Source organism: Ostrea edulis, chromosome 7 (genome assembly GCF_947568905.1).
Source record: "Ostrea edulis chromosome 7, xbOstEdul1.1, whole genome shotgun sequence".
Lineage (NCBI taxonomy): Eukaryota > Metazoa > Mollusca > Bivalvia > Ostreida > Ostreidae > Ostrea > Ostrea edulis.
In genome coordinates, this window is record NC_079170.1 from 10,930,460 (window position 1) to 10,947,495 (window position 17,036).

The 17,036-nt window shown below is 37.0% G+C and overlaps 1 protein-coding gene across 2 annotated transcripts in view; it reads right to left on the minus strand.

Annotated features, from left to right (window-relative positions):
- Positions 1-3,977: 3,977 nt before the first annotated feature.
- The window catches only part of LOC130046525 (alpha-latroinsectotoxin-Lt1a-like), a 31,798-nt gene continuing 18,739 nt past the window's right edge, over positions 3,978-17,036 (minus strand). For both annotated transcript variants that reach the window (XM_056143288.1, XM_056143289.1), the window contains exons 8-9: positions 7,404-7,469; positions 3,978-7,020 (exon numbers count right to left, since the gene is read on the minus strand). In XM_056143288.1, the coding sequence (XP_055999263.1) occupies positions 5,765-7,020; positions 7,404-7,469 (1,322 nt within the window). In that variant the 3' untranslated portion in view covers positions 3,978-5,764. The remainder of the gene's footprint in view (positions 7,021-7,403; positions 7,470-17,036) is intronic.

The following is a 17,036-nucleotide window of genomic DNA, read 5'->3' on the forward strand; positions in this document are numbered from 1 at the left end:
TATTATATCAACTTCATAAAACCCTTACAAACAAAGATACATTGCTGGATCCAGTAAATGTTCTACCAAGCCCCTATCTTGGTTCCTCACAAAAACATTAATAGCTGTGAAGAGAAACGTCAAACATATTGTGCCGCAACATATGCCAGAAGTGGTGTAAATCAAATGTGGATTCTAAAAAATTCTATGCCTTTTAGTAAATCGCAAAACTTTTCTCAGATCACCAACATCAAAACGTATGACTATTCAACACTTTACACGACCATTCCTCACAATGAATTAAAGACTAGACGTTCTGTTATCAAGGATAGTTACTTCTTAAGCTACACCACCAGAGAAATTTATATGGATATTGAATTGTGAAGGATATGTACAACAATATTTTGAAATTGAAAACTGCGAAATTTATTTTATTTATTAAAAAAAAATATACAGTTCTAGTAGAATGAAATCTGAAAAAAAAAATTAAAACACCTGTTGGACATGAACCCGCAATCTACTCTTCAGCAGTCGACTTGCTAACCTACTGATGTATTCAGCTAGGTGATGATTTTTTTTAAATGAATAGACATTTATTGCTGATGTCTATATTTTCGTCCATGTTTTAAAAGGTAGTCAGCCATTATGAAGATGTAGAGTACACCCTTAAACAAATATGTAAAACGGTATTATTCATATCTAGTGATCATTCATCCAAAACATTACTTGTTAAACACCACTCTGATTCCAGTTGAAATAAAATATTATGCTCGAGTTCCTCATTGTCAATATATTCGTGGTCTTTGGTGATCAGGTCTTCCAACAGTCTGTTGGAATTCCCATGGGCACGAATTGTGCTCCTTTGTTAGCTGACCTGTTTCTATATTCATATGAAGCAGAATTTATTCAAAACCTTCTACGCGAGAAAAAAAAAATATCTCGCTGTGGCCTTCAATTTGACATTTAGATATATCGATGACGTTTTGTCTATGAACAATAATAGCTTTCATTCATATGTCGACTTGATATATCCCTGTGAGCTCGAAATAAAGGACACCACAGAGTCGTCCACTTCTGCTTCATACTTAGATATTTTATTGAAAGTAGACATTAACGGCAAACTGACAACTCAACTGTATGACAAACGGGATGATTTCAGCTTGTACATCGTCAACTTCCTATATTTATGTAGCAATATTCCATTATCACCTGCATATGGTGTTTATATATCTCAAATGATTCGATATGCAAGACCTTGTTCTGCGTATAGTCAGTTTTTAAATCGAGGTAAGCTACTGACAAACAAGTTAATGGTACAGGGGTTTCAACAGTCCCGATTGAAGTCAGCATTTCGCAAATTCTATGGTCGTTATAACGATCTAGTTCATCATTACAACCTCACATTGGGTCAAATGCTGTCTGACATGTTTCATACCGATTGTTAAGCCGTTTTTAGCACACTGATTTTGACTGCGGATAACTCCTTTTACCTGATCAGGATATAGGGCTCACGGCGGGTGTGACCAGTCAACAGGGGATGCTTACTCCTCCTAGGCACCTGACACCACCTCTGGTGTGTCCAGGGGTCCGTGTTTCCCCAACTATCTATTTTGTATTGCTTATAGGAGTTATGAGATTGATCACTGTTCGTTATCTTCACCTTGCATTATTAGAAGATATCACCGATTCATTTAATGCACGCAATAATGGAATTAGTGATATCTTCAAATAGTCAAATCAAATGAAGTGATCAAATCAAATACTGCTCTCTTCAGTTGAATTGATGCAGGCCATAATTGAATTAATGCGCGCATCATTTGAATTGATGATAGCAATAATTGATTTGATGCACGCATCAACAGTAATTCATCAATATCAGAAAATATATGATAGATAGCACAGCACTCCATATTGTAAATATACCCCTTCTTTGGGTAGAAAATAGTACCATCAAACGTGACACCCCTTTGAACATTTTATGGATCCGCCCATGATAACAGTACAATATCATACTTCTTACCTTGTCATAATAAGTTGAATGTTGGTATCCTGACAATTCGTGGAGAAATTGAAAACTTCTGCTTCTTTAGTAAGGTTTGTAGTTTGGTTAAGAGCTCTGATGATATATAAACTTGAAAGCGATTGCGATAATGTACATCTCCCGAGATATATTTACTCTTGCTATTCTCTTTAATATTGCAGGTTCTTGTTAATCGACGAAAGTATACGTACAACAAATAACAATTATTTATATTATACTTTCTACTTTCATGTAATTCATCTGATTCTCATTTGATTAAAATAACAGTCACTCTCTGGATGGTAATACCACGCCCTCCTGAATGATAAAACGTAGCAACGATCTACATCCTTGACAACGAGTGGAATTGCAATAAAAGAAATTGTCTGCACGAACTTAAATTAAGCACAAACGGTTCACCATAAAACCCCCAAATACGGCGAGTAGAGTCTGTCAGCCTACATCCACCACGGCGCCGCTGCGGGCATGAAGTGCGCTACCGGAACTGTCGTGAACGGACACAGTCGTGGGTGTATGATGATAGACTGTTGAATACGACATTTCGTAAAGATTGCCAACTAACAATCCGTATAATGTAATAGATACTGCGTGCGAGCAAGGGTGAAACTGGAAATTGTTACCCCTCGAAAAACAGTCAACCTCGACTTCGCTTCGGTCGACAATGGTTTTTGCAGGTTAACAATTTCCAACGTTGCTCTAACTTAGATGTAATATTTATATAATATTACACATGACACAACTGAATATCAACAAAAAAATGTTGCATAAACATGTTTGTCCCACTTAATGCAAAATTGAAAAGGGTTATACACATCTTTCATTTTATTGATGGTAGTACCAAAACAACTCAAGATACTGAGTGGACAATATATTCCTTTGTCTAGAGTGGCTTGGTCTTTCACCATGTTACCTCACAATCAATAGGGGTCATCTACTTCCTACCAGTGTACCAAGTTTGGTGTCAATCAAGCAAATGATTCTTACAACATAGGAGACAATAATATATTACTATGACCAGTTCGACCTTTGACCAACAATTTTCTTACGATATACCATTGTACGAAGTCTGATGTCTGTCAAGCAAAGAGTTCTCAAAATATTAAGTGGACAGTATTTTCCTATGTCCATGCAAGGTGAAGATAACGAACAGTGATTAATCTCACAACTCCTACAAGCAATACAAAATAGATAGTTGGGCAAACACGGACCCCTGGACACACCAGAGGTGGGATCAGGTGCGTAGGAGGAGTAAGCATTCCCTGTTGACTGGTCACACCCGCATTGAGATTGACCCTTGACCATGTGACCTCAAAATGGATAATTTAGTTCTTAAGATTAACTAGTGTGTTAGAATTGATGAATGTCAAGCAAAGGCTTCTCAAAATATTGAGCGGACAGTATCTTCCTATACCCGTTTTGACATTTGCCCCTATGACCTTACAATCAATAGGGACGTTTTCTACTCAGAACCAACCCACATATGAAAGAACATTACAATCAAGTGAATGGTTCTGAATATAGTTTATAGTATCGGGCGGACAACATGTGGTCTACGTCCATGACACTTCGTTTACCTTATCAAGATAGACGGTTGACGGTTTGGGTAAGTGATGGATAAGAGACGATTACTTGTCCACGACACCTCATCACCGTTCTGTATGCCGTTATCTCAATTTCATAATTACTATAGGATTGATGACTGTTAGTTAATTTTACCTTTTCATAAAAACTAATGTATTCCAAGTTTTATTAAAATTAAAAATTTCCACATTTAGTGATGCAATATACGTTATAATTCATTCGCATAATTATACTGATCGTTATTTTCACTTTCTCATCGATAGCTTTAAACTATCACAAGGTATATAAGCCCGGATACATAACGAAGAAGTACAGTTTTGTAACATTGAATATTGGTGAAATAAAAATAGGAATGCAAAAAAAAAGAAGCAACAAATAATAGATAAATCATATATTCGTAAATATCTTACAAAAATCACAGGATTCTCAAATCGTACATATAACATAAGACAAACAATGATTGATCGTATAATGTTACGACAACAGCTCCTAATGATGAGTCGGAGATGTTTCATTATCTCTAAAGTTCTAAAGTTTGTCCGTAGTTCAGCAAATCAACAATAACCCTTGAGCAATAAGGATCTACATATGCTGCATCGGGGCATAAATTAAAGTTAACGAAAAACAAAGTCAAAATAATAATAAAACAACAACAACAAACAAGAACATACCACCATCCCGATCTGGTGGCGATGTGGTGCTAGATCACAAAACTAAGGCAGTTTGATTACAACAAAACAAGTTCAGATTGACGAAGGGGGCTACATGTATAATTCCTTTACCGAAAATCTTTCATTATATGTTATAAACTGGCCTTAACCCATCTATGTCAACCGTGATCAGTCGCAACAAACCATTTTCAGTCAATCTGGATGCATACAAATATTCTATACGGTTAAAGATTTAAAAGTTTTATGAACAGTATTGAGTCTGAACAATCATATGACAATCAAAAGTCCCAAATTAAAAAACTGGATTACACTTTACTTTAATCAAATACTGAAAGAATTGCTTGTTTTTGGCGTTGTCGTTTACACTATTAGGTGCGAAATTGACAAAACACGATTCTGATTTTGTTTCCACGTACAGTATTTCTTGAAACAAATTTCGCTGTACATACATATATGTATTTGGAAAAGAACCTTTTACTTGATGGAAAAGTAGGAATTTGTACACTTTATTTTAATCAAATACTGAAAGAATTGCTTTTTAATGGCGTTGTAGTTTACACTAAAGGGCGCGAAATTGACAAAAACACGATTCTGATTTTGTTTTCACGTACAGTATTTCTTGAAACAAATATTGCTGTACATACATATATGAAAAAGAACGTTTTACTTGATGGAAAAGTAGGCATTTCTGGAAATTTATTCATCTAATTCTAAATAAATGAATTATGATTTCTTACCAGTAATATTTGATTGTTTTGGATACTTGAGTCAAATTAACCTATGTCTACTTTCTCTTCTTTTCCCTATCGCAAATGTTATGTGCTATTGAATCATGAAATAGCTATCATATTGAATCGTGAAAATGTTATCACATGTTTTAACTTTCACAATTTTTGAACAAGCTGGTGGATTAATGAATGAATTTTAATACAGCCGTCAAAGCCTGGCCTAGAGCTTATAAAACTTTTTGAGCACGTTTTCATATTCAAACTGTGTACGCTAAATCATATGCATAAGTGCAGGTTTTTAAACTTTTACAAAATTATTCTCATACTCAAATGAAGTTTATGCTCAAGATATTTCGAGTATGCTTTGAACATAGTCATAGTTGTACTTAAAATAAAGATGGCTGAGTATGAGTATCACTACGGTAAAGGTTTTATAACCTCCAGGCCTGGAGTGCGAATTAAATAAGCCAAAACATTTCATCAAAAGGCGGAAAATTGCTGTTTTAGATGAAGTAGTTCAAGTATGAATAAAAGAGCATGAGAAAAGTGAGTAGAACAAGGAACACCGTGAACATATTAGATATCAAGATTACTGCAATGCAACCCAAGAATTTGTTATTTGGACAAGCACAAATTGTCCAAAGCTGACCTTGGAAGATACTGCAAAACACCATTGAAAGGAAAAGCATTTTGATATCTATCCTCATCAGACAACACCCATTTTAAACACTACCAAACTGCTAACCAGAATTTGGGGAGAAAATTTATGAATATTTGTTTATCAGTTCATTTATCTTTTTATCTTTGGCTCCTCGTTTTGGATCCATTGATCTTTCGATTGTTAAAAGACCTGGATAAGTTTTTAAAAGATGCTCACATAGTGTGTAGGATCTATTAGCGCAGGCGTTGAACAGAATGGACTTTCCGGCTCTGGAAACATGATATACAAATAAATCGTGTTTTGTCACTAAATGTGTTAAAATGTTTATTCTTTCTTCATCAGCTCCTCCTCTTTCACCAATAAATAGGGCTGGGTTCCATCCTTTTTTACTTTCTTGTGTAACTAATTCTGGATATCTTTCTGCTATGTATTTGCACATATCAAGTCTCCCGTGGCGACAAGCTATGTGAAGAATATTAATGTTCTGGGCTGACAATCCATCAGCTTTCAAGCCTTGAGTTTCGAGATATTTCAATATTTCAACATTTCCACTTTTAGATGCAAAATGACCAGCATGCCTCCCTGACTTATCATGAGCATGTAGGCTTTGTTTACTATGTTCTGCTATGTATTTGCAAGCTTCTAGATTTCCATTTTCGCATGCTGTATGAAAGGAATATTTCAAATCCCCGGTGGAATAGAACACAAGCACCTTTTCTTCATCTAAGAATTGCAAAATCTTTTTATTTCCAGTCTTTGCAGCATATTGCACCGGATTCCAATCCATCTTGTTTTTTGTTGATATTATCCTCTGTGCGTCTTTTGTCGTTCTTAAAGACTCTTGTTTACCTTTCTCATCCATTTTAGATAACATCTGGAGAACATCCGAGCTGTTTCCTATACATGCTAAATGTGCAACAGTTTCTCCATATTTTGTTTGCCTTCTTATATCAAAGCCATACATAGATATCTGCTCCAGAATTGATTTATTTCCAGCAAGAGCTGCATAACAAAATGGCATCAATCCGTTTTTATCTTCTACCTCTAAAAGAGCTTTCTCTTTTTCTACGATTGCCTTAAATATTTCTCCATTTTCTTCCCCCTTTTTAGCAGCGGTAGAAATGTGAAGCACTGTCCTACCTATGATGTCGGTTGCACGCAAGTCTATGATTTTATAACTCATAAGTTGTTGAAAAATCATCATCTTTCCTCCGTAAGCTGCATGATGAAGAAGAGTCCATCCCATGGTATCTGTCTTGTTCAGTAAATCTTTATCGAACGATTTTGAATTTGTCATAGAATGAAACTCGACCTCTTTTCCTTCTCTACAGATGTCTCTCAGGCACACAAAGTTAGGATCTGCAAGAAAAATGTACGGTTACGAAAGTCAATATCATGCATGAAAGGTGAAGATAACGAACAGTGATCAATCTCATAACTCCTACAAGCAATACAAAATAGATAGTTGGGCAAACACGGACCCCTGGACACAATAGAGGTGGGATCAGGTGCCTGGGAGGAGGAAGCATCCCCTGTCGACCGGTCACACCCACCGGTAGCCCTATATCCTGTTCAGGTAAACGGAGTTATCCGCAGTCACAATCAGTGTGCCAAGAACGGCTTAACAATAGGTACGAAACACGTCACACAGCATTTGACCCAATGATAGGTTGCATGTAAATATAATGTAGGATGATCTCAGTATCGTCGATCTCAGTTTTAAGAAGTCAATTGAAAGTTACCTTCTCCTTTGAGTAAATCAGGTAAATCTTCTTTTGATGAAGACTCAAGAGCATCATAAGTAGAACCTGTAGGTATAATGTTCAACAAAATTATCTTGCTGATACCACAAATGAACCAGATGTTCTAAGAATTTTTTTCTGAAGCCAGAGTACTTCTGTTACCCCATTTCTGAATAATTTATCTACCATTATCAAGCCTACTGTACATTGACGAATGATCTGTCAGTTCCTTTTCCAAAGTCCGAAGTCGAACACTCTTAATTATTCTTAAACTTAAATATGTACATAGATGTGTACGTTACTGAATTCATGATAAGGTGAAGATAACGATCAGTTTTCAATCTCATCATTCTTACAAAGAATGTAAAATTAAGAGCAGGGTCCCCTGGACACTCCAGAAGGGACCTATATCTTGATCAGGTAAATGGAATAATTTGTAATCGACATTAGTATGAAAAGATTAGTGATTGGTATGAAATGGGTACCTGTAAAATGCGAAACGAATTCGAAACGAAACGAAATCTACGATATCCACGGAAAGGAAACCTACCGAAACGAAACAGATTGTATAACGGAACTCTTTTAATTATAATAAATAAAAATGGTATCTCATGCCTCTGTGAAAGTTACAACATATATGTGTAATTCGCCTTCCCTTTGATGTAGTCTTTCGGGTTGACTGATATAAAGTTCTAAAAGTTGGAAGGGGGTGAGTAAGCAGAAAGTACATATCCGAAGCTGATTAAATCATACCATATGCAATAAGTTTCAGATCCACACATTTCAGAACGGACGGTTACAGTCTCACAGGTCAGAGGTCTGGGGAAACACACTAAACAAAGGGGGGAGGGTGTCGCTAGCGTCGGATCCGCCTTTGGGCAAAAATACATGTTTCAGTATTTTTTCTCTAAAGACAAATCTATGTATACATGTGGATATTGTGTAATTGTATATAGTATATCAAACGGTGGATTCTGAGTATGTCTTCTCGTTCTCTTTGTAATTTCTGCTTCCCTTTTGATTTTACAAAATGCAGACCTCCTCCCAATATTATTAGATAAAATATTTTCCGTTCCGTTATCAATTCCCCGTTTTAGCAACACCCCAAATATATAGAGTTATTTTTAGATTTATTGCACACCAATAATAATTTTTTTCTCCATATCCTTTCGACGGTATAAGCTTATAAAGACAATTCCGCTGAAAGGGGGATCCTTAGAAATATGAACCACTGTGTCAATATACACTCTGCATCAAGGAAAAGCATGTTGATAATATCTTACAAAATGTGCATCGGGATTGGTTTTCTAGCGTCCAAAATCACGGCGCAGGGGTCACTGGAACAAAGCGTGTGCGTGGGGGATTTCTTTTATTTTTTGCAATTAGGGTGTAATGTTTTCCACCTTTCGGATCGTCCCTTTCTTCTGCTACCTATTAATGAATTTTGTCTTTCTTTTTATGCCTGGATTGTGTGTGTGCCTATTTAGCAGAACCTACATGTATACCGGTGTTGTATAGTAGCCTTTCCCCTATAGTAGATCCCCCCCCCCCCGGAAAAATGGCTATATAGTAGCCTTTCCCCTAGGGGGAAACACTACTATATAGTAGATCTTCCCCATAGCAGGGTTACCCCCTCACGGTTTTGGTTTTGATTTTAGAAAACAGACTATGGAAAGGCAGTCGGAGTTTGTACAACAAATATTGATATTGCATAGAGACAAATTGTAAAGATATGCTTTACGGTATTACCGGGAAAGTATAAAACAAATGAAATTATAAAAAAAAATGCATTCTCATTGAAAACATGCTCAAGGGTAGAATATCTGTAGTTTGGAGTACAATTTAGAGAGTACATTTACAATATTAATTTGATTTATTGGTATTTCTAATATTATATCCATGTTTGAACACATCTGATGAAAAGCGCATACAATTATTAGATTTTTTGATCATTAATGGACAAATTTTACGGGCCTCTACGAGGCGGTCAGTATAGATACGCAAGTTGTAAGAAGCTGTGCGTTTCTACTGCGCTATTTTAACACATCGTCTGTGAATTAGAAGTGTTTCTTAGCGAAGAATTTGTTCATATATTAAGAAAAACTTACACGCAAGAGCAAGAAGAAAAAAGAAAACTTTTCCTGATAACCATGGTTACGCAATCTGAACTGCGGAACAAAATGCATTATGTAAAAAGAAAGATCGTATGTACCATAATTTTACGTACCTTTTATATTCTCATGAGGATTCATTTTCATTGTTTTGAAGTAATGAATGTACAGTGCATTATTATTGTCTAAAACAAGTTTACTTCAAATTTTTAGATGAAACAAATGGTTTGAGGCCGTTCTTTTGACTCTTTGGTCATTTTGTTTTTTCGCTTGTATATGTTGATCATAAGGGCACCTGCAAAACCACGAAACGAAATCGAAACGAACCTATGCCTACGTAGGAACAAAACGAAACCAACCTAAGTCAGGGGTGGATCCAAGTAATAATTTCAGGGGGTCCAACTGTTTTAGGTATACACCCAATTTTTCCAAGGGGTCCAACATTTGTTCGAGTGCAAATGTATAGTAAAGCATTGAAATTTCAAAATTCCATGGGGTGGGGTGGGGGAGGGGGTTACTGGGCAAACGATTCTAAACAGGTGCACGAGCTTCAGTGCAATTTACCAGCCATTTAGAATACTAGTCACCTGTGCTGAAAGCCGTACATTTTTCTATGAGAGAAACTTCTAAGATGGTCAGTTAAACCTGACGTTTTATATGCAAATTATTCTACAAGAGAATTTATGTACATATTGTTGTTAACTGAATGTTTACAGCGTCTTTACTTGCAAAATTTTTTGGTAACATGTTTAGAGTGCACGTTTGTTATGAAAATTCATAGCTTTATCGTAACGTTTGCAAAGTATATGATAATATGGTTGATATTAACTTTCATAGTATTGAAGGACATAGAATTATGCTGTGAAACTTTGGTGTGGATTTTTTGTGCACTCTGCAATTTTCATGCATTGATAAGAATGTTTTCCTCTAGCTATTTATGTGTAATATTTTGTAGTATCTAGGAACATAAATTTTTTACTTTCTAGTGCAAGGTGAAGATAACGAACAGTGATGAATCTCATAACTCCTATAAGCAATACAAAATAGATAGTTGGGTAAACACGGACCCCTGGACACACCAGAGGTGGGATCATGTGCCTAGGAGGAGTAAGCATCGCCTGAGTCTGATGAAATTGTTTTTTGTACATTATGTACTGGTTTTCTAGCGTACAAGTGTATAGTATTTACTGTAAACAATGTTACTTACTGAGGTTGATAGAGTATTTGTTTACTAGGATAACATTTATCAAATGTAATTTGTCTTTGCAATGAAATACTTATTTTTGTTTTTGTATATTTGTAGTAAATCACACCACCACCACACGCACACATACACATGTATGCGTACACATGGGTGTTGTATGTTTAGATCATGCTTGCTCGAATTTAATAAAGTGTGTGCATTTACAATGGAATTGACTTTGAACTTAGAAAGTCGTCGTCTATGAATTCCCAGGAATAAACATATGTCTTGGCAGAAAACACTAAGACCGAAGGAGCTGCAGGAGAAGAGACGATATTTTCAAACTTGACAGAAAAGGGTATGACCTATCAGTTAGAAAGAAACTTCAAATACCGACAGGGATGTGATCGTAGACTCAAAACATTAAGTGACAGCATTCAGGAACTGATGTCCAGGGGTCCGTGTTTGCCCAACTATCTATTTTGTAATGCTTATAGGAGTTATGAGATTGATCACTGTTCGTTATCTTCACCTTGCATCCATATCAACTGATGTTAATGAAGTGAAAGAACATGAGAAGAAATGGATGAGAGCATACGATGAACTGTTGTTTTCCCATTAAGACTATCATGGCCTGTTGAAAATTTCTTCTAGGGACGGAAGAGAAGATGAGAGTGAATTTCAGGAAAGATATGCGAGATTTCAAATATGAAAGAATCTGTAGAACAGTGGTTTGCGAATCAGTCAAGACATCAGTTACCAAGTCAAACACTATTCGATAACACATCCAGACTGTCAAATGTATCAAAAGTTTCGAGCCAAATTTCCGTAGAAAAACTCAAGGAAGGACAACGAAAAGCAGAATTACTTGCCAAAGCATCAACACTAGAAGAAAAACGGAAGTTGGAGGAGGCGAAACTAGACCTTAAAATGAAAGAAGAACTGAAAATAAAAACTGAAATACAAATCAGTGATGCACGAACCAAAGTATTGGAGGAACTTGAACGGAGTGAATTGCGTGATCAACAATTGGAAAACTCTCTCACCAATGAACGCTTTCACCAGTGACAATATATCTCCAAGCATAGTAAATCGACCCATGTATTCAGTTAAACCAGCATTTCCAACACACATATTTGATACAAACAGTAGAATACAGGCTGTAGCCATGGAATTGAACAAACCGAAGGCCGATATTAAAACATCTGAAGGAAATCCTATGGACTACCACAGATTTTTGAAAGGTTGAATAAATTTAAATACACTCGGATATGAAACCTTAAACCCTCATATTCGTCAAAATTTTATTCCATATGTGATATTTCAATACAATTGGTGTACAACTATTACACATACTGCTGGTGGACTGTTAGTCCCCGAGGGTCTCTACAGCCCAGTAGCTAAGTACTTCGTTACTAGCTTGAAAATACGGATGTATATTTAATTGCCGTTATAAAATTTAGAAATTCATTTCAAAATTAAGGATTATCTCCCTCATGCATAGCTCTTATCCTTGGACGAATTTGGCTCCACTTTTTTGGCACGCTGTTTTTGGCTATATTTAGATCTAAAACTTCATAGTTATTTGGGATTTCAAACATTTCGGTTGAGCATCACTGAAGAGACATTATTTGTCGAAATGCGCATCTGGTGCATCAAAATTGGTACTGTATAAGTTTTACATATGCATTTTTAAAATCAAATGGTTTGTGTTTTGCGTGCCTGGGATTTGAAAAATAATTGTCGACAAAGGATGTCATGTGCTCACTGTAAGAAGACTCATCCATCCACCCTTCATGTTGATCCTCGATAGACTGAAGAACCAAATACAGTTTCACCAGAACATAAGAACAATGAAACTTTGTTGTCAGCTACGTCGTCTTCTGTTCATATGGGGCTGGAAAGCAAGCGCTACCAATTGTGCCTGTTCGACTAAAATCAAAGTTCAGTGACAAATACGTTGAGACTTATGCCTTTCTCGACTCTGGAAGTAACGCGACATTCTGTTTGGAGAACATTGCTAACGTATTTGAAAATGTCGAAGGGAAGAAAATGAATCTCAATCTCACAACAATGGGACAACAACAGAAACAGAATTGCTATGTGATTTCTGATTTAGAAATATGCGACCTAAATGGACTGAATGTGTTAGAACTACCGCCAGGTTATACACAGCCTTGTTTACCTGCATCAAGGTCGGATGTAATGTCATTGGAGGATCTTGAAAACTATGAATATCTCAGTGGTGTTGATCTTCCTAGAATAGATAGTGACGCTGGTGTTCTGATTGGTATCAATGCGCCAAAAGCAATGGAACCATGGGATGTTATACCCAGTGTTGATAATGGACCATTTGCTGTGAAAACTTTGTTAGGCTGGGTAATGAATGGACCATTGGAAGTTCATCCGAATTCAAGTGACGAAGCATATAATACATTCGTGTCTGTTAATCGTGTCGATGCAAAACTCATGCCCAATTTGGAAGAACAGATTCGTAATCAGTTCAACCATGATAAGTGTGAGCCCTCTAAGGAGGACAGAACATTCCTAGAAAGTGTGTCAAACTGGATTCATTTTGAGGATGGACATTATGTTATTAGTCTGCCTTTCAAGACACAGAATGTGTATATACCAAATAACAAGAAACAAGCTGAACAGAGACTGTTATCACTACACAAACAATTCAGTCGTGACATGGACTTTCACAAGGACTACTGTGTATTCATAGATAAAATTGTTAACGAAGGATATGCAGTAAAGGTGCCTGATGAGAAACTTGCTCAGGCAGATGGACGAATGTGGTACTTACCTCACCATGGAGTATGTCATCCCAGAAAAAAAGAAATTGAGATTTGTTTTGATTGTGCGGCTCGATACCAAGGAACTTCCTTAAATGATCAATTACTACAAAGACCGAACTTGACGAATACTCTGATAGGAACGCTTCTTAGATTCAGACAGGAAGAAGTAGTGATTATAGGAGACATTGACAGTATGTTTTATCAAGTCAGAGTACCAATACAAGATGTAAGTTTCCTTAGCTTCCTTTGGTGGAAAGATGGAGATCCGAACAAACATATTGTCGAGTACCAAATGGTAGTACACTTATTTGGTGCAACATCTTCGCCGAGTTGTGCAAAGTATGGGTTAAGGAAGATAGCGCAGGATTGTGAGGGACTCTATGACACTCAAATGACTGACACTGTGCTTAAAAACTTTTATGTGAATGACTGTTTAAAATCAGTGAAAACGGTGCATGAGGCAACATTTCTGTGGTGTGCATTACAAGATCTTCTCTTGAAAGGTGGATTTCATTTTATTAAATGGATAAGCAATAGCCGAGAAGTTATGAACTGCATTCCATTCACAGATAGGGCAAAGGAAGTTAAAGATCTGGACTTAGATAGTGACACTCTTCCTATTGATCGAGTTTTAGGAATTGAGTGGTGTGTTGAGTTTGATGTGTTTTGTTTGAAGATGGACATTAAAAGACAACCATTTATAAGAAGAGGTACCTTATCCATGGTCAGTAGAATATTTGACCCCCTGGGATTTTTAGCCCCATTCACATTGAAGGCCAATTGTTTACTTCAGGAACTTTGTAAGCGTCAGTTAGGATGGGATGAAAAGATACCAGAATATCTTGAACAACTACGGAATGAATGGCTACAGGATCTTGAGAAACTTTCAGACTTTAAAGTGCAAAGACGTATTAAACCTGTGGAATTTGGAGAAATAAAATCTGCACAGCTACATCATTTTGCAGATGCCAATGAACGTGGTTACGGAACAGTGTCATATCTGAGACTCGAGAATTTCAATGGAGCAGTGCATTGCTCATTCATTATCGGAAAGTCGTGTGTTGCTCCTTTGAAACAGACTACTGTCCCTCGATTAGAGTTGACTGCGGCTACAGTTGTGGTTCGAACAGATAAGATGTTGAAGTCCGAGTTGGAAATACCCATAGATGAGACTAAATTTTGGACGGACAGCATGGCATTGATACGATACATTAGAAACACTTCATCTAGATTTCAGACATTCGTTGTAAACAGACTTGTGGTGATTCGTGAAGGCTCCGTACTAGATGAATGGAAATACATCAATTCCAAACGTAATCCCGCTGATCTCGCATCAAGAGGACCGTCTGAGAATGATATACTTTCATTTCAAAATTAAGGATTATCTCCCTCATGCATAGCTCTTATCCTTGGACGAATTTGGCTCCACTTGTTTGGCACGCTGTTTTTGGCTATATTTAGATCTAAAACTTCATAGTTATTTCGGATTTCAAACATTTCGGTTGAGCATCACTCAAGATACATTATTTGTCGAAATGCGCATCTGGTGCATCCAAATTGGTACCGTATAAGTTTTACATTATGACCCCTGGGTCGAGGCCTCTGCTGGTGGACTGTTAGTCCCCGAGGGTCTTTACAGCCCAGTAGCTAAGTACTTCGTTACTAGCTTGAAAATACGGATGTATATTTAATTGCTGTTATAAAATTTAGAAATTCATTTCAAAATTAAGGATTATCTCCCTCATGCATAGCTCTTATCCTTGGACGAATTTGGCTCCACTTGTTTGGCACGCTGTTTTTGGCTATATTTAGATCTAAAACTTCATAGTTATTTGGGATTTCAAACATTTCGGTTGAGCATCACTGAAGAGACATTATTTGTCGAAATGCGCATCTGGTGCATCAAAATTGGTACCGTATAAGTTTTACATACTTCAAAGAAACCATTGGATTACAGCGCCTGAATTTCTGTTGACCACAGAGGATGATTGGCCTGAAACACCAAGAGAACTTTCTGATGAGATAAATGGTGATGATCCTGAGGTCAAAAAGGTTAAAGTGAGTGCTGTTATCAGTTCAAGTGAAACAAGTCTGGGTGAGGATTTTAATAGTTTGGATAGACTTATTAACTATCATTCATCGTGGTACCATTTGAAGAAAAGTATCGCATGGATTCTCAAAATAAGGAGGAAATTGTTTCTCAATGTTCAGCTCAAGAAAAATGGCACTTGTGATAAGACGCTCTGTGACTATTCACCCGAAACTCGAGATGATAAGTTGTGTTTATCAACTCGGGATTTGCAAGAAGCTGAAATTGCCATTTTGAAATTCATCCAGAGAAAGTCATTTGCACCTGAAATTGATGAGCTAAAGAAAGGACATCATGTGAAAGAAGGTAGCAATATACGGAAACTCGACCCCATTTTTGACAATGGACTTATACGTGTTGAAGGTAGATTACACAGAGCCAACATGCCTTTAGAAACCAAACATCCAATTGTCTTACCCAAGAATCATCATGTGTCAAATTTGATATTAAGACAGATACATCATGAAGTGAAACACAGTCGTAGGAACCATATGCTTTCTGTTTTAAGACATAAATACTGGTTGATACATGCATCTGCGGCCATCAGAAGGCTGTTTTTGAAGTGTGTAGTTTGTCGTTGTCAAAGGTCCAAAGTTGGAGAACAGAAAATGGCTCAATTACCAGAGGATCGTTTAATACCTGATGAACCGCCATTTTATCGAGTTGGAGTAGACTATTTCGACCCATTTCAGGTGAAGTTGAAGAGATGCCACGTAAAACTTTATGATGTTCTTTTCACTTGTTTAGCCAGTCGTGCAGTGCATTTAGAAGTTGCGTCATCTTTATCAACAGATTCGTACATCAACGCTTTCCATCGTTTCATTGCGCGGAGAGGCCAAGTAAAGAAAATCCGCTCGGACAATGAGACCAACTTCGTTGGAGCAGACCGCGAACTAAAAATTGCAATCAATGACTGGAATGTGTCTTAGATTCATGAAGCAATGCTGCAGCGAAACATTCAATGGTAATTCAATCCTCCAGCTGGTTCTCATCATGGTGGTGTATTGGAGAGAATCATCAGGACCATAAAAAGCGTTATGAATAGCGTTCTTCGAGAGCAGATTCTGGATAATGAAGGACTTAATACGCTCATGTGTGAGATAGAGTCCATTCTCAACGATAGACCCCTAACCAGAAATTCTGATCATCATAACGATCTGGAGACTTTGACACCAAATCATCTGTTGCTGATGAGAAGACAGCCAAATTTACCGCCTGGTGTATTTGTGAAAACAGACAACTACTGCAGACGTTGTTGGAAGCAAGTGCAGTACATGTCCAATCTATTTTGGTGCGATGGGTGAAAGAATACTTACCATTACTGTAAGAACGTCAGAATGGCATAAGGTGAAAAGGAACTTGAAAGTCGGTGATGTGGTATTGGTAGCTGATTCGAACACTCCTCGTAATTCATGACCCTTGGCTATGGTTCTCGAGACTATTCCTGAT